At 50.9% G+C, this 12,536-nt stretch overlaps 4 protein-coding genes across 4 annotated transcripts; 2 read left to right on the forward strand and 2 right to left on the reverse strand.

Annotated features, from left to right (window-relative positions):
* The first annotated feature begins 316 nt into the window (after window positions 1–316).
* Window positions 317–3,788, forward strand: BO82DRAFT_347741 (uncharacterized protein). Its single transcript, XM_025633800.1, has 8 exons — window positions 317–665; window positions 737–945; window positions 1,243–1,275; window positions 1,374–1,494; window positions 1,574–2,154; window positions 2,214–2,396; window positions 2,455–2,973; window positions 3,051–3,788. The coding sequence occupies exons 1-8, from the start codon at window positions 554–556 to the stop codon at window positions 3,465–3,467; spliced, it is 2,175 nt and encodes a 724-aa protein (XP_025486329.1). The 5' UTR covers window positions 317–553; the 3' UTR covers window positions 3,468–3,788.
* A 436-nt stretch (window positions 3,789–4,224) lies between these two features.
* Window positions 4,225–7,893, forward strand: BO82DRAFT_369617 (WW domain protein; the record flags this gene model as incomplete). Its single annotated transcript, XM_025637173.1, has 2 exons — window positions 4,225–6,638; window positions 6,687–7,893. The coding sequence occupies 2 exons, from the start codon at window positions 4,225–4,227 to the stop codon at window positions 7,891–7,893; spliced, it is 3,621 nt and encodes a 1,206-aa protein (XP_025486330.1).
* Window positions 7,894–9,036: 1,143 nt separating this feature from the next.
* Window positions 9,037–10,550, reverse strand: BO82DRAFT_347745 (lipase family protein). The gene is made up of 2 exons (XM_025633801.1): window positions 10,164–10,550; window positions 9,037–10,099 (listed from the first exon to the last, which is right to left on the reverse strand). The coding sequence occupies exons 1-2, from the start codon at window positions 10,440–10,442 to the stop codon at window positions 9,128–9,130; spliced, it is 1,251 nt and encodes a 416-aa protein (XP_025486331.1). The 5' UTR covers window positions 10,443–10,550; the 3' UTR covers window positions 9,037–9,127.
* Window positions 10,551–10,739: 189 nt separating this feature from the next.
* On the reverse strand, window positions 10,740–12,361 carry BO82DRAFT_359407 (WD40 repeat domain-containing protein). The gene is made up of 4 exons (XM_025636570.1): window positions 12,028–12,361; window positions 11,377–11,963; window positions 11,081–11,321; window positions 10,740–11,018 (listed from the first exon to the last, which is right to left on the reverse strand). Exons 1-4 carry the CDS (start codon window positions 12,248–12,250, stop codon window positions 10,978–10,980), a joined length of 1,092 nt encoding a protein of 363 aa, XP_025486332.1. The 5' UTR covers window positions 12,251–12,361; the 3' UTR covers window positions 10,740–10,977.
* Window positions 12,362–12,536: the final 175 nt, after the last annotated feature.

Here is a 12,536-nt window from a genome sequence, read left to right on the forward strand (position 1 = left end):
TAGTAGTAGTAGTAGTAGTAGTAGTAGTAGTAGTAGTAGTAGTAGTAGTAGTAGTAGTAGTAGTAGTAGTAGTAGTAGTAGTAGTAGTAGTAGTACCTAGTCAGTAGTCACTGCCAGCGGCGAAGGGAGAGAAGGAGAGAGAGGGGCCGGGGAAAGCAAGCAACTCGCGTTGACCTTCTGATTCGCCTCGGTCTCCATGACTCCATAACCGCCACTGTCAACAGGGCTGGCTGATTCGGAAACACTTGGTATCATCATTCTGCATCGGCGCTGTAGTTTGTAGTTTGTACGGGATTCTTCCTCTCCCCTCTCTCTTCCTCTCCCTCTCGCTCCATCGTGGTCTCTCGTGTTTCTTGTTCCCTCTTTTTTCTTTCTCTTTTTGCCTCTTTTTAAATCCACTCCCCCCGCCCATCCTCTGCCACTCTCGCTTCTTGCTTTCCGATTCTATCTTATTAATTTTAAGTTTTCTTCACATAATGCATATAGAGTTGCTCAGCGGCCCGTCGTATCTGTCCCTAGATCTCCAGATTTTGTCCTTCTAGTTGACTGGGCTATGCATTCTTCTCTCGTCACTCCCATCAATCAGCCTATCACTAGCTCATTGTCTCGGGAAAGCACCTACCAATTGTTCCTGCCAAGTGAGAAGAATATCCTGAAGCAGAAGGGTAGGTCGAGTTCCATTCCAAGTTGAACATTCAACTGGCCGAAGAGCTGAACTGATTGGCTACTTTCACAGGGTCAATCGACTCAATGACTGTTATCAGCATCGTGATGTCCAACCGACGCGGTCAAACCGCGAGGAAGCGGCCTCTACGGCTACCCATCATAGCTCCTAAGGACATAATCACTTCCTCGAACACCACGCTCGATCTTCCCGTGCCTAAGAAACCGTCTGCGAGACAACATCGTCTACGCTTCCCACCCCGGTCCCGGACCGGTTGCTGGTATGCCCCGCCTACCTGAAGCAAGTATCCAGACCTTTTCTAACCCTATCCGATGGGATTCAGGACATGCAGAGTGAGCCTACCCCTCAATTACAACCGATAAAGTCTCCTCCTTACGCCTGCTAATCTTTTTTTCAATTGGGGAAGTAGAGTCGCAAGGGTGAGTTACATAATCTAGTCTTTCTTTCACGTCGACCCATCAGAACAAAAAGAGAAAGAAACAGAAAGGAAAAGAAACGGCCTGAAACATCTCTCTTTCTCATTATCTTATGGTGCATCATTACTGATCAGCCACACAGTCAAATGCGATGAAATCCATCCTCAGTGCAATGTGACTTCCTCCCTCCCCAACTCCCCCTTCCTTACCGACTTTAGGACCTTTCACTATTATGTCGTCGTGGGCGAGACTAACATGTGTTGATCTCCTAGCAATGTGCTCGTCTAGGTCATATCTGTGATTATCGACCACGTCTATGTTTCCGGGATGATACCCGCCGAGTCATGGAGCGAATGCCGGACGTCAAATTGAAGACCAGTGTAGTGTGGGATTGTAAGGCATCCCAATTGGCTTCCGTGTGCCATAGAAACTCGGTACAGCTGGAGTTGAGGGATGGCTAACTTGTGTGCAGCCAGAACAAGCGCCCCGACCGTCCCACTCACCTGCGATATGCTTCCGCCTTTCGTCATGCTTGGTTCGGATGAAGAGCGGGAACGAAAAGCCCAGTCGGCTATCCCCGGGACGTATCATGTTGTTGCTATTCCAGAGAGTTTCTCCCAGCTGCCCGAGTACACGGATGGGGCAGCAGACGCAGATCAATCCACGGTGTCCCTGGACTCGACTGTCATCTCTGAAAGTGACCTGGCTGAGAACGACACGCGGGCCTGCGGCCCAGATGTGGTGATTTTACAAAAATTCCGTGACACAAGAAGGCCCCAGTATTTCCACCGAAGAAGTCCTTCGCAGTCCCCCGAATCCGATCCGGGCAGCTCAATCTTGTCTGTTGCCTCAGGACCTGAACCGATCGCCGATTATACAGGACCTGGTTGGCAGTATGTTTCAGATCATCTCGATCTGGGGCATTACGATTTCATCCTCTTGGATCATTTTCGTCGCGTTGTTTGTGCACAATTGATATGCGGTGTTGGTATAGATAATGGTCATGGCTTGACTGCTGAGTTTCTCGAGCAGGAGGCTGCCAGTTTTCCCCCGGTGAGTTTTCTGCAGTTGCGACATCCACGATACACATTGTCTAATGCCTACATCTTCAGCTCTACCATGCATTGACGGCCATATCCGCACTCAGCCTTGCCCGCCAAGGCAACCATCACAACCTAGATCCTTCTCATTACTACCACCAAACGATATCCACTTTACAGAGTAGAATCCAAAGCAACGAAGATCTCTTATCAGACGGGAGCTTCCTCTCACATTTCTTGCTACTCGTATATGAGGTCGGTACATTCTTCAAGACTCGCACAATCCGATGCGTGCTGATCTGATTTTTTCCAGGTCATGGCTTGCAACGTCGCCAATTCGAGCCTCTGGTCTCATCACGTGTCCCAGTTACTTCATATTTCCTTACTTCGACGGTCGACCCCCGGTCCAGAACCCCTCCCCTTTGTCGTCTGGTGGGTCTGCAACGTGGATCTTTACGCTCTCCTCAGCGGTGCAGGCACAGGAGAGTATGTAAGAGCCGTACTTAACCACCAGTTGCCCCTTGACCTGAAGTCCCTCTTTTATCCCATCGGGCCCGAGGACTCGAGCCTACTCTATGCCGACTACGATGGTATATCTACACTTTCGCGCCTATACTATGATACCATCATACTAGCTATACGCCTGGGGGTTGTTTCTGTTGAGCTAAGAAAGGCAAAGGCGCAGTCCTTTGACCCAAGGTTAAATTCACGCCAACAAGAACTTGGGCATATACGGGAAGCCTTGGCTGGACTTTGGGACCATCCTGAGATTCAGTACATGATCCACAATCAGGCCGGCCTTCCAAGGCGATCGCACGATATGCTTCAGCAGGTTAGCCAACTCTTTCATGCATCTCTTGCCATTTAAGCTTCACGGGCCAGATACTGACAGCTTGTCACTTTCATCAGATTTCCATTCTTTTTCACACTTGCTTCCTCTTCTCCTTCACGAGTGTATATCCTGGGCAACGGCTTGGACCCAGTGCCGCGTCGGAGGAAAGCGTTCACCATCACGCCACGATGATTATCCAGATGTCCTCCATGCTTCTAAGCCGGGATAGTCGGGGCGACAGGCCGTTCATGGTCTTTCCTCTGTTCTTGTCAGGAGCAGTTGCTGCACCGAGCAGTCTCAAGATGATGGCTCTGGAACTGCTTTCTAGACTGGAAGAGACAGACATAGGGTCCAATGCAGCAACGGCGTGCCATATCCTGCAAGTCATTTACGAACGCCAAATCCAGCATTCGAGCTGTGGTGAGCATACACTGGGGTTTAGTTGGGCTGAAGTGCTAGCAGAGCATGGGCTGCAACTGGTCAGTTATAAATGACCACCCGACAAAGTTCTTCTCTTTTCTTGGTGTTCTTGCCATGTCTTTTTATTTTTATTTTTTTCTTTTTTGATAACAAGATATGCGCGTATATATACCCAAATGTGTCTATAGCTGCTCCAGTAAATCATGATGTCCACGAACCAATTGATTTTTTGCTTCGAATGATTTTGTTTTTGTTTTTCAATTTGATTTTCTCACTGGTGTTCAGCTAGGTTCCAAGTTGGGATTCGATAGCATCGATTCGCTGCTCAGTTGCCCCTCCATCGCCGGCGCCGAGTCTGCTGGAGCCAATGATTCGACCGCTGGGCACCACCTCGGCGGCTATCTCAGTCCTTCTCGCATGCTCGCATGCAATAATGCGTCCTGAAATAATCCGTCCGTACTAACTAACTAAATCACTTATGATAAGTTGAAGTAGATTGCGACGCTTGCTGCCTTTTCCTTCCCCGCTTCGACTCCTTTTCCCTATTTCCTTTTCCTTCTCCTTCCTCCCTCTTCTCTCTTCCTCCCCCCCCCTCCCTCTTCGTAGCTCGGGTTTGCCTCAATCCTTTCACTATCCTAGGTCCTGGCTTTGGTTGCCATCAGCACATTCTCCGGCAGCAGTTCATCCTCTCTTCCTTCTACAGTGAGCTTCGCGTTGTGGGTCTTCGTGGCGACGTCTGCGGGCGCATACTTGCCGTTCGATCGGCTAATATCCGATAGAGCTTAAGATACCGAGCGCAGTCAACATCCATCGTCTGTCTCATCTCTCGTCATGAGCGCCGGTGCCAGTCGCCGTCAGGGCAGCCGGTCTCAGGAGGAGCTGTTCCTGACAACCACCACATCGCAGCCATCGCAAACGGAGTCGCCGGTTATTGAGCCACTGCGCATCAACAAACGAGAATCCCCTTCCCCGGCCTCATCGAACGGCATTGTTCTGCCCTATCCGGATGACCGGCAGAGACCCCAACAGGTTCGAACAGCGGGTTCCAGTGGTTCTAGTCCGATCAGCTCAGCAGCGGCATCTTGCGATTCTCCCACTGTTCCGAATCATATCTCCTCGCGGCCTTCAGGGTTTCCTACAGCTTTGCGGCCCCGGGAAGGACGTGAACCCAAGCAGGCAACTCTAGCTGAGCGACGAGGGAACGTCCCAAAGCCGCTCCCTGAATCTCCAAGCGGAGAGTCTCCAGACAGAGAAGGATTATTTGCTAGAATCCACCCCCGCTTTCCGGCTCCTGCAGTGTCAAACGACGGCGCATACCCCCAAAATAGCAGCCCCGAGCAGCAACACACGCTTTACTACCCGCCTCCACAGGCGTCCCCGAGACCAACCGTCTCACAGAATGATCTGCAGCCGAATAGCACAATCAATCGAATCAGCTCCACAGCCTCAAATTCGACGACGCGTGCTCAACGTGGCTCGCCACCGCCACCGGAGACTCCGGTGGTAGAACCTGGACAACATTCGGCATCAGATATCGAGGCTCGATACGCAGCTTCTGGGATAGCCGGGACCTCGACACTAGCAGGCTTGCAAGCACGAAGCGCTGCCGCCCAGAGGAGAGCAGAACAATACGCCGGACAACAGCCTCGAAGTCGACAACCAGCGCCGGAGATTCCGCGGCCGTGGACTCCGACCGAACAACCTGGCACGCAACCTCATGGGCCCCCTACTGTATATCAGGGGGCAGGGGTTGTATCGGATGAGGGTCGTTCAGCACCAAGCAGAGAATCAGAAGAGGCCTCGTACCAGGCTGCGCCGGTTCAGCAACCGACGAGGATCCCCCCAAATGCTCTTGAAAATGACCTTGAGCGCATGCGAATTAGCTCATCCCCCCCGCCCGCCTATTCAAGTGTATCAGGGCCCGCAACCTCACAAGCCTATTCCGCTGAAAAGCAGCGGCCCGTAGCATCGGCGGGACAGCAACCTGTCACAGACGCTCACCCTAACGCTACGAGTCCCACAGGTAGTGCCTCTCATGCCACCGCACCCGTTGCATCCGCTCATCCGGCGTTTGCAAATGATTTGCGACGTCAGGGGTCGCTGGCGGTGTCGCCCGAGGTTGGCGGGCAGGTATTGCTGTCGCAGAACGGTCATCACTCTGTTCTCCAACAAGCTCAGGTGAATACGTTGTCGTCCGCGTCCTCTGGACTTCCACCGGCTTCTCCGCCACCACTACCCGAAGGGTGGATTGCTCACCTGGACTCCAACTCCGGCCAATATTATTACATTCATCTGCCCACTCAATCAACCCAGTGGGAATTTCCCAAAGGGCCAACGCCTTTGAATCTCAATGACACTCCATTGTCCCCGGTAGGCAGCGTGTACAGCAGTCACCCTCTGGCTTCGCCGGTATTCTCGGCATTTGGTAAGCCGCTGACCTCTCCTGGTCTTCCTTTGACCCCAGGATACGAAAGCCTGCAATCTCCTGTTGTGGCAGGGTTTAGTGGGCCTCCTCCAAGTAATGGGATAGATTTGTATAAAGTCGCACCGACCAACGGTGTATACTTTGGCCCGTATCTCCGCTACACCAATATGGATGTCGAGCGAGGCGTTTGGATGGGCTCCATCCTTCTAGTCACCGATGCGGCGCAACCTCCTACAATACATATCCATCAGAGTATTGATCTGTCACCGAATCCACGTCAGTTGAAGGCGACACCTATCGCTGTGCACCAGCGTTGGACCTTCTACAAGTACGAGATTGATCTACAGATGGATGAAACAGGGCCTGCTAAGTGGACCTACGCCATCACGTCCCATTTGGGCTGTACACGGTATGAGTTCCTGATCGCAGGGCGATACGAAACAAGCTGGCGCTTTATTACTACGTCTGGCAACGATTTTTCCTTGAATGTGAATGCGAATGAACGGTCCCGCCTTGGGGGTATAGGGTTCATGTGGAAAGATATCATGCAGAAACATAACGAAATTGGGGGATTCCATGCGCAACTCTGCCTTGGAGGTCAGATCTACGCTGATCGTATGTGGAAGGAGATCTCGTGTCTGAAGCAGTGGCTTGCAATGAGCGGAAAGGAGACGCGAAAAAACGCGCCGTGGACCACAGCCCACGAAGAAGACGTTTCCCATGCGTACTTCCATTATTACACGAGCCATTTTGACCAACCCTATCTACGCGAGTCATTCGCACAGATCCCATATGTCTGCCAGATTGACGATCATGATATGTAAGTGCATTGACGCCACGAACAAACAGCCGCGACTAATGATTCCAGCTTTGACGGATATGGCTCCTACCCGGAGCACATGCAATTCTCGAACATGTTCAAGAATATAGGCCGAATTGGAACGGAGATGTATCTGCTCTTCCAGCATCATACCACTCTGGATCTACTCCGCAGTACCAGGACCGACACCGATCTGTTCACAATAACCGGTACTGGCTGGCATTTTGTGAAATACTTGGGACCCGCTGTAGTCGCCGTTGGGCTAGATTGTCGGTCAGAGCGCAACCCGCACCAGGTCATAGCTGGACCAACATATCAAGGCATCTTTCCTAAAGTGGTAATGCTCCCTGCTAATGTACAACACTGCCTGTGGATGCTCTCGGTACCCATCATCTATCCACGGCTAGAGACAGCAGAACATATAGCACATACGGTTGCAACGGGAAAGAGGGCCGTGACCGGGGCATACAATGTTCTTGGGAAAGTTACCAGCTCCGTAGCCGGTGTGGTCGGAGCCAAGGACGTTGTAGGCTCCGGTTTCAATTCTGTCAAGCGTGCTGTGGGAAAGTCTGGTCTCATGGGCGGAATTCTAAGCCCATTCGGGGAGCTGGATCTATTGGATGAGCTTCGAGACCAATGGACGCACGAATCCAAGGTAGGTGAGCTCCTCACCAGTCGTTCGAAACCGGTCATTAACGAAGGCATACAGGATCTCGAGAGAACCTATCTGATTCGCACCCTTCAGGGTATCTCTCATCAGAAGTCCTTGCGCATGACCTTCCTCTCCGGCGCTGTGAATGCTTGCGGTGCTGGACTAGTGCATGATCCAGCCCATCCGTCAAATCATAAGACAATGTACCAACTAATCTCTTCGCCGGTCGTAAACAGTCCCCCGCCCTCATATGTCATGAAAATGCTTCACAGCAACAACAAGCCCCTCTATATTCCCGCCAACGGCCATCGCTCGACGCCATCACAGCCAACCGACACTAAAGAAGATATGATGGAGATCTTCCAATCCGACGTGACAGGACAAAGTCGTGAGCACCGCAAGCTGATGGGCCGTCGAAATTATGTTGCTATCGTTGCTTATGATCCGGACGCTGTGAACACGATGTATGGACAGGCTATTTCGAACCCTGGGAGTGGCAGATTAAACCTTGCCGCGGATTTCATGGTCCAGGGAGATGGAACCTTTGGGACAGTTGTGAAATACGGACCGGTAATTGTCCCTAGCCTGGAACCTGGAAAGTGAACCGGAGGAGGAATCTATATTTCTCCCAATGCCACCACCCCTCTACCTATGCCCTCAAGTCCTCACTCCATACTGTTGCCTTTGATGGAAGACAAGGTCTGGCCATAACGTTTCTATTTGCGTGGCATAGTTCAAATCAGTAGTGACTAGTAACTATCTGCCATTAGCCGATCATCTTGTATACTAATGTCGCGTCATACACCTTATCCCTGCAATGCTGCTAAGCCACGGTGCCAACAAGAGAGCTGCTGGACCATGAGGCCGGCTATAGTAGGTATCGTCCCAACGGGGCACCGTCACATTCCTGCCTTCGAAATGCCGTGTTACATCCTACCTTCAGTTAATTGAGAACTGGTCAAAGTAGAGTCAAATTTATTTTAGCTAGGCATCCTATGTAGGATAGTCCGGTAGGCCACAGGACAGATTCATTACCAAAGGACCAAGCATGTAGTGTTTCACAAGGGATGTTGACTCAGTAAGGTGTCCGGGACCATTTTTGTATGTGGTTTCACTATCTCACGCCTTCAAATGAGGCATCGACCAAGCTGTGGTGATATTATAAAGGGGAGCTGGATCTTCACGACGATAACATGATGGGACTAAGCAAATGAGAAAGCAGGAAACTCATAGCTCTGGCTAACTACTACGCATGGGTTAGAAAGAGCTAGAGCCAGCAACCTTCCCCCCTGCCGTTCCTCCTCATTCTCCACGTTGACGGCTTGAAGGTATGAATAATGATGCTGTGGACCATCTTGTATATTCCCGGCTTGAGAATGGTGGCGTCATTGGGCTTTTTACAACAAAAGGTTCACTTCCCTGCTGCAGAAGACGTCCAGAGCGAAAAGTCTCGCCAAGGTCGCAATCAAGTAGATTTGGTCATTTTGCTCATATTTGGCGGTAGAATACAGAAACCCACGGGCGTGGTCTTCCGCTTGGCCATCCTCGCATTGGCCAACACTCAAGGAATGTGAACAGTTACTTATTCTTTCTCCCACTTTGAAGCATGCTGATGATGATGTTTTTGTACTATAATCTCGAGGTTCAATTAAGACCAACCTGCTGCACGAGACGCGACTTGAGAGCACAGTAAAGATGATCGCTCAATGTGGCCAGTTCTCACGACCATGCTAGGTTTGTTTCCTGAAAAAAAAAAAAAAAAAAAAAAAAAAAAAAAAAAAGAATGCGCGAAGAATCACCTACAAATTGGCGCTCATCTTAAACAATATCGCCATTATCACCCCTTGCCAGTAGGGTCTCCTCCCGGGATACAAAGCCCCAGTCGCCAGAAGTAGTCTCGATGAGAGAAGAATGGCTCCCATAAATGCAAATGCGATGGGTTCAAATGCCAGTGGATTCGTCGCCATCTTTCAACGCGGAACTGTCCCTCATGCTGTGATCTTGAGACAGAACTTTCAAATGAAGACCCATGCGTTAGCGCCTGTTGTTCCTTCAAATCAGGAGGCGCATTGACACTCTGTGGTCGTACGAGAAGGGAGGACGTTTCGCGAAGTGCAAGCATCAAAGTGCGGTCTGCACCGGATATGCACCGTTCGTCCTTGTTACCCTCGCAGACCTTGACATCAGAGACTGATGGCGGAAGGTCTTCTGTCGCGATGAATATCTCTCCTGCATGCATTTCGTAGCCCCATTCCGCGAGTGGCAAGAGCGGAACAGGGTCGTTGATATGTGTAACCCGGTGGAATCTGTAACGTTCGACGGGAACAGATGCCGCTCCCCTTGGTAGTTCAAACAAATCGGCAAGATACTCCGCAAAACCCTGGTTTCCAACCTTCGGTTCTCCAAATGTTGTCACAGTTGGTTTCCAGCCTCGTAGCTGCATCTCCACACCAGCTAGGGCAGCGACAGCTCCACCCAGGGAGTGGCCAACTAGAGACAGGTCGTAGTCTGGATACTGTAGCCTTGCGGCAGAGACATAGCCCAGGACGACCGAGCGTGTGTTCTGCCAGGACGCCATGAACCCCGCATGGACGGTGCATTTCTCACAATGAAGCGTCCCCGCTCCTGCTCCTGTGTCGTTTCCCGGGTTGTATGGGACGTAGCTTTGCGGATAAGCAGAGAGATCGATTATGGTGTTTGCGATCGAATAGGTGCCACGAAAAGCGACGATGATCCGCTTCGGTGACGGCGGATGGGAAAGGGCGATATAACCGCAGGAGTCCGACAGTAAAGGTCCTGTATTCCATACCTATCAGGTGCGCGCGTTTAGATATAGGCCAACTTCTTCTCCGCATAGGAGACGAGACACCTACTGATAACAGCTCGAATCCTTCCAGGTCGGCGCAGTGACTGAGACACTCGAATGGCTTTCGGAGTCCGGTATTGCCGATACAGTAAGAGACATCAACCACGCGTGCGAGCTGATCCAGCTCAAGAAAAAGGCTATTGGGAATCGAACGCGGAGCTTCATGAAGCGAGATCTGATCAAGTTGGACGGAAGAGACTGTGCGGCGGACAAGCAAGACAAGTGATATAGAGGCTAAGGCGAGAAGAATGTAGAAGAGTCCCTGACGACCCGAATTTATGGCCATGGTAGAGTTCTGGTCCTAGATTTCAGAATCATTGTCATCTATCATTCATGATGCAGCGGTCTGGGAGACCGTCGTGGCCGTATTTGTTCAAGACAATTGCTCGTGACGAGCGGCGAGGCGTGACGTCGAAGAATCCGGGGAAAATTACGACCAGAGTGGATCCGTTATTTAAGGGGTTTACAGTACTACGTTACATGGCCCACTACGGAGTACTCTAAGACAACAGCTTGGAGTTCTGATACAACCAAAACCAAGCCATTATAGTAGGCGGTAAAACTTGTAAATCTTTTAATCTCTGCCCAATAACATACCGATACATAGTACAGTTCAAGCTTTTATTGAAATGCACAATCCAGGTCCGACACAAACAACCAGATTCTATTTACTGAATTCAAGGCGTTTCTAAAGCGACAACTGCCCGTGTCATACATGTAAAATAGCTTCCGAGCGCGGGGCAACAGAGTACTAAGCCAAGGCACCTGGCCCTTCACGTACTATGTATGCATCATCAAATATGTTGACCAAGTGGGACCGTCTATATGGTCCAGACAACGACACGGCCATCAACCCCACTCGCTGTAATTCAGAAAGTTAGTAAGGGTCGTACAGACGAGGGCCGAATTATGGGAAGAGCTCACTGCTGAATCTGCGCAGAACACCATCGATCTCCTCATACACCCTCACGGTACTAATGGTATTCTGATGGGTTGACTTGAGTTGAATATCAGCCTGGGTCTGCCCCTTGAGATCCATCTGACGGAACATGTGCAGAGCGGATTCTTCCCGCGCGGTACCGGCACCCGGCCCTGTCTTGTTCTCCATGGTCCCTGTAAGCTGCCATCCATTCTCGTCGCCGCGAAGACGGTAAGGTTCACAGTCCTACATCGGTGAGTTAGCTTTGAAGTCATGCAATTGCCACGAGACAGTATCTTACGTGACCGGCAGCGATAATTTCGTTTTCTCCATTCCAAATGAGACTTGTAAATGGCAGTAGACGAGTAGTCACGTTCAGCATCGCTCGAGGGGGCTGTTCTGGGGCACTCGGGTAAACGACAGTGACGCTGCTATCATGTCCGGTAAACGCGAGGGCGTTTCCGCTGGGAGAAAATGAGACTCCATGGATCCAGCCTGCGGAGTCATTCAAAAACTCGCCGCAAATGGTATTGAAAGGCAGACGCTCTCCCCAGGCACTCGGCTCCGGACGTGTATCGACGCCTTTGATGAAGCTAGAGAAGACTCTGGCATGAGAATCGGTGGAGCCTGCAGCGAGAAGCACCGAGTTCGGATGCCATGCGAGAGTTGTAATAGTGCTCCGAATCGGTTTCTTCAGATGCTTGGAAATCCACCAGTCGTTCTCCTCTTCGAAATAGCACACGGCGATTACACGGGCACCTGAACCAACGGCAAACTTCTGCTCCGACGGCGACCATCTAACGAAAGTTGCTGCTCGGTTGATGCGGAGTAAAACGAGAGTTGGCTTCCAGCCCGATGAAGTGCGCTCCCATACGTATGCATTTCGATCTGTGTCAATCCCAGTGTTAGCCCGGTACCGAAGCAGAACACAGAAAAAGGAGAGATGAGATACCCTGTGAGCAAGTAACAATACGACCACTATTAGGAGCAATGTCCACGCCAGTCACAGTCTTCTCGTGGCCTTTGAGCTCATCAGTCAGTGAGAACTTGGCACCTGATTTCTGGTAGAGCTCCACATTGTTATCCCGCGCAACCGCAAGTGTTGATTTGTCGGGAGAGAAAGAATGGTCGGCGATCGGATTATGGAAGAGGTGGTGAATTTCAGGAGCAGCCATTGTGACGATTATGACAGGAGGGGCTCTCTACTGTCGGAGCTATTGGGTCGCCGTTGAGGACTCAGGAGAGGAGTGTGTACGTGGAAGTGAGAGAAAGTGGGGGAGGGGAAGATCAGTCTACTACGGAGCATGTGTACTTTACGGATATGCCTAACGATGACGCGGAGGGCCTGGTCCGATTAGATAATATATCACATGACTCCAGATCGCTCAGTCGTTCAGGTGTTAGTGGCTGCGCAGACTTTATTCTCCTTGGTTTTCAATGTTCTACTTGGGCTCAATTTCA

This window comes from Aspergillus uvarum, assembly GCF_003184745.1.
Source record: "Aspergillus uvarum CBS 121591 unplaced genomic scaffold BO82scaffold_93, whole genome shotgun sequence".
NCBI lineage: Eukaryota > Fungi > Ascomycota > Eurotiomycetes > Eurotiales > Aspergillaceae > Aspergillus > Aspergillus uvarum.

What these genes read in the sequence shown, in the direction of transcription:
- BO82DRAFT_347741 (XM_025633800.1), top strand. Translation starts at nt 554, where the DNA reads ATGCATTCTTCTCTCGTCACTCCCATCAATCAGCCTATCACTAGCTCA. An exon ending in GAATATCCTGAAGCAGAAGG is followed by an intron (nt 666 to 736) that starts GTAGGTCGAGTT and finishes CTACTTTCACAG; the next exon opens with GGTCAATCGACTCAATGACT. An exon ending in CGCACGATATGCTTCAGCAG is followed by an intron (nt 2,974 to 3,050) that starts GTTAGCCAACTC and finishes CACTTTCATCAG; the next exon opens with ATTTCCATTCTTTTTCACAC.
- BO82DRAFT_359407 (XM_025636570.1), bottom strand. Translation starts at nt 12,250, where the DNA reads ATGGCTGCTCCTGAAATTCACCACCTCTTCCATAATCCGATCGCCGAC. An exon ending in TATTGTTACTTGCTCACAGG is followed by an intron (nt 11,964 to 12,027) that starts GTATCTCATCTC and finishes GGATTGACACAG; the next exon opens with ATCGAAATGCATACGTATGG. An exon ending in AAATTATCGCTGCCGGTCAC is followed by an intron (nt 11,322 to 11,376) that starts GTAAGATACTGT and finishes TCACCGATGTAG; the next exon opens with GACTGTGAACCTTACCGTCT.
- BO82DRAFT_347745 (XM_025633801.1), bottom strand. Translation starts at nt 10,442, where the DNA reads ATGGCCATAAATTCGGGTCGTCAGGGACTCTTCTACATTCTTCTCGCC. An exon ending in AAGGATTCGAGCTGTTATCA is followed by an intron (nt 10,100 to 10,163) that starts GTAGGTGTCTCG and finishes CGCACCTGATAG; the next exon opens with GTATGGAATACAGGACCTTT.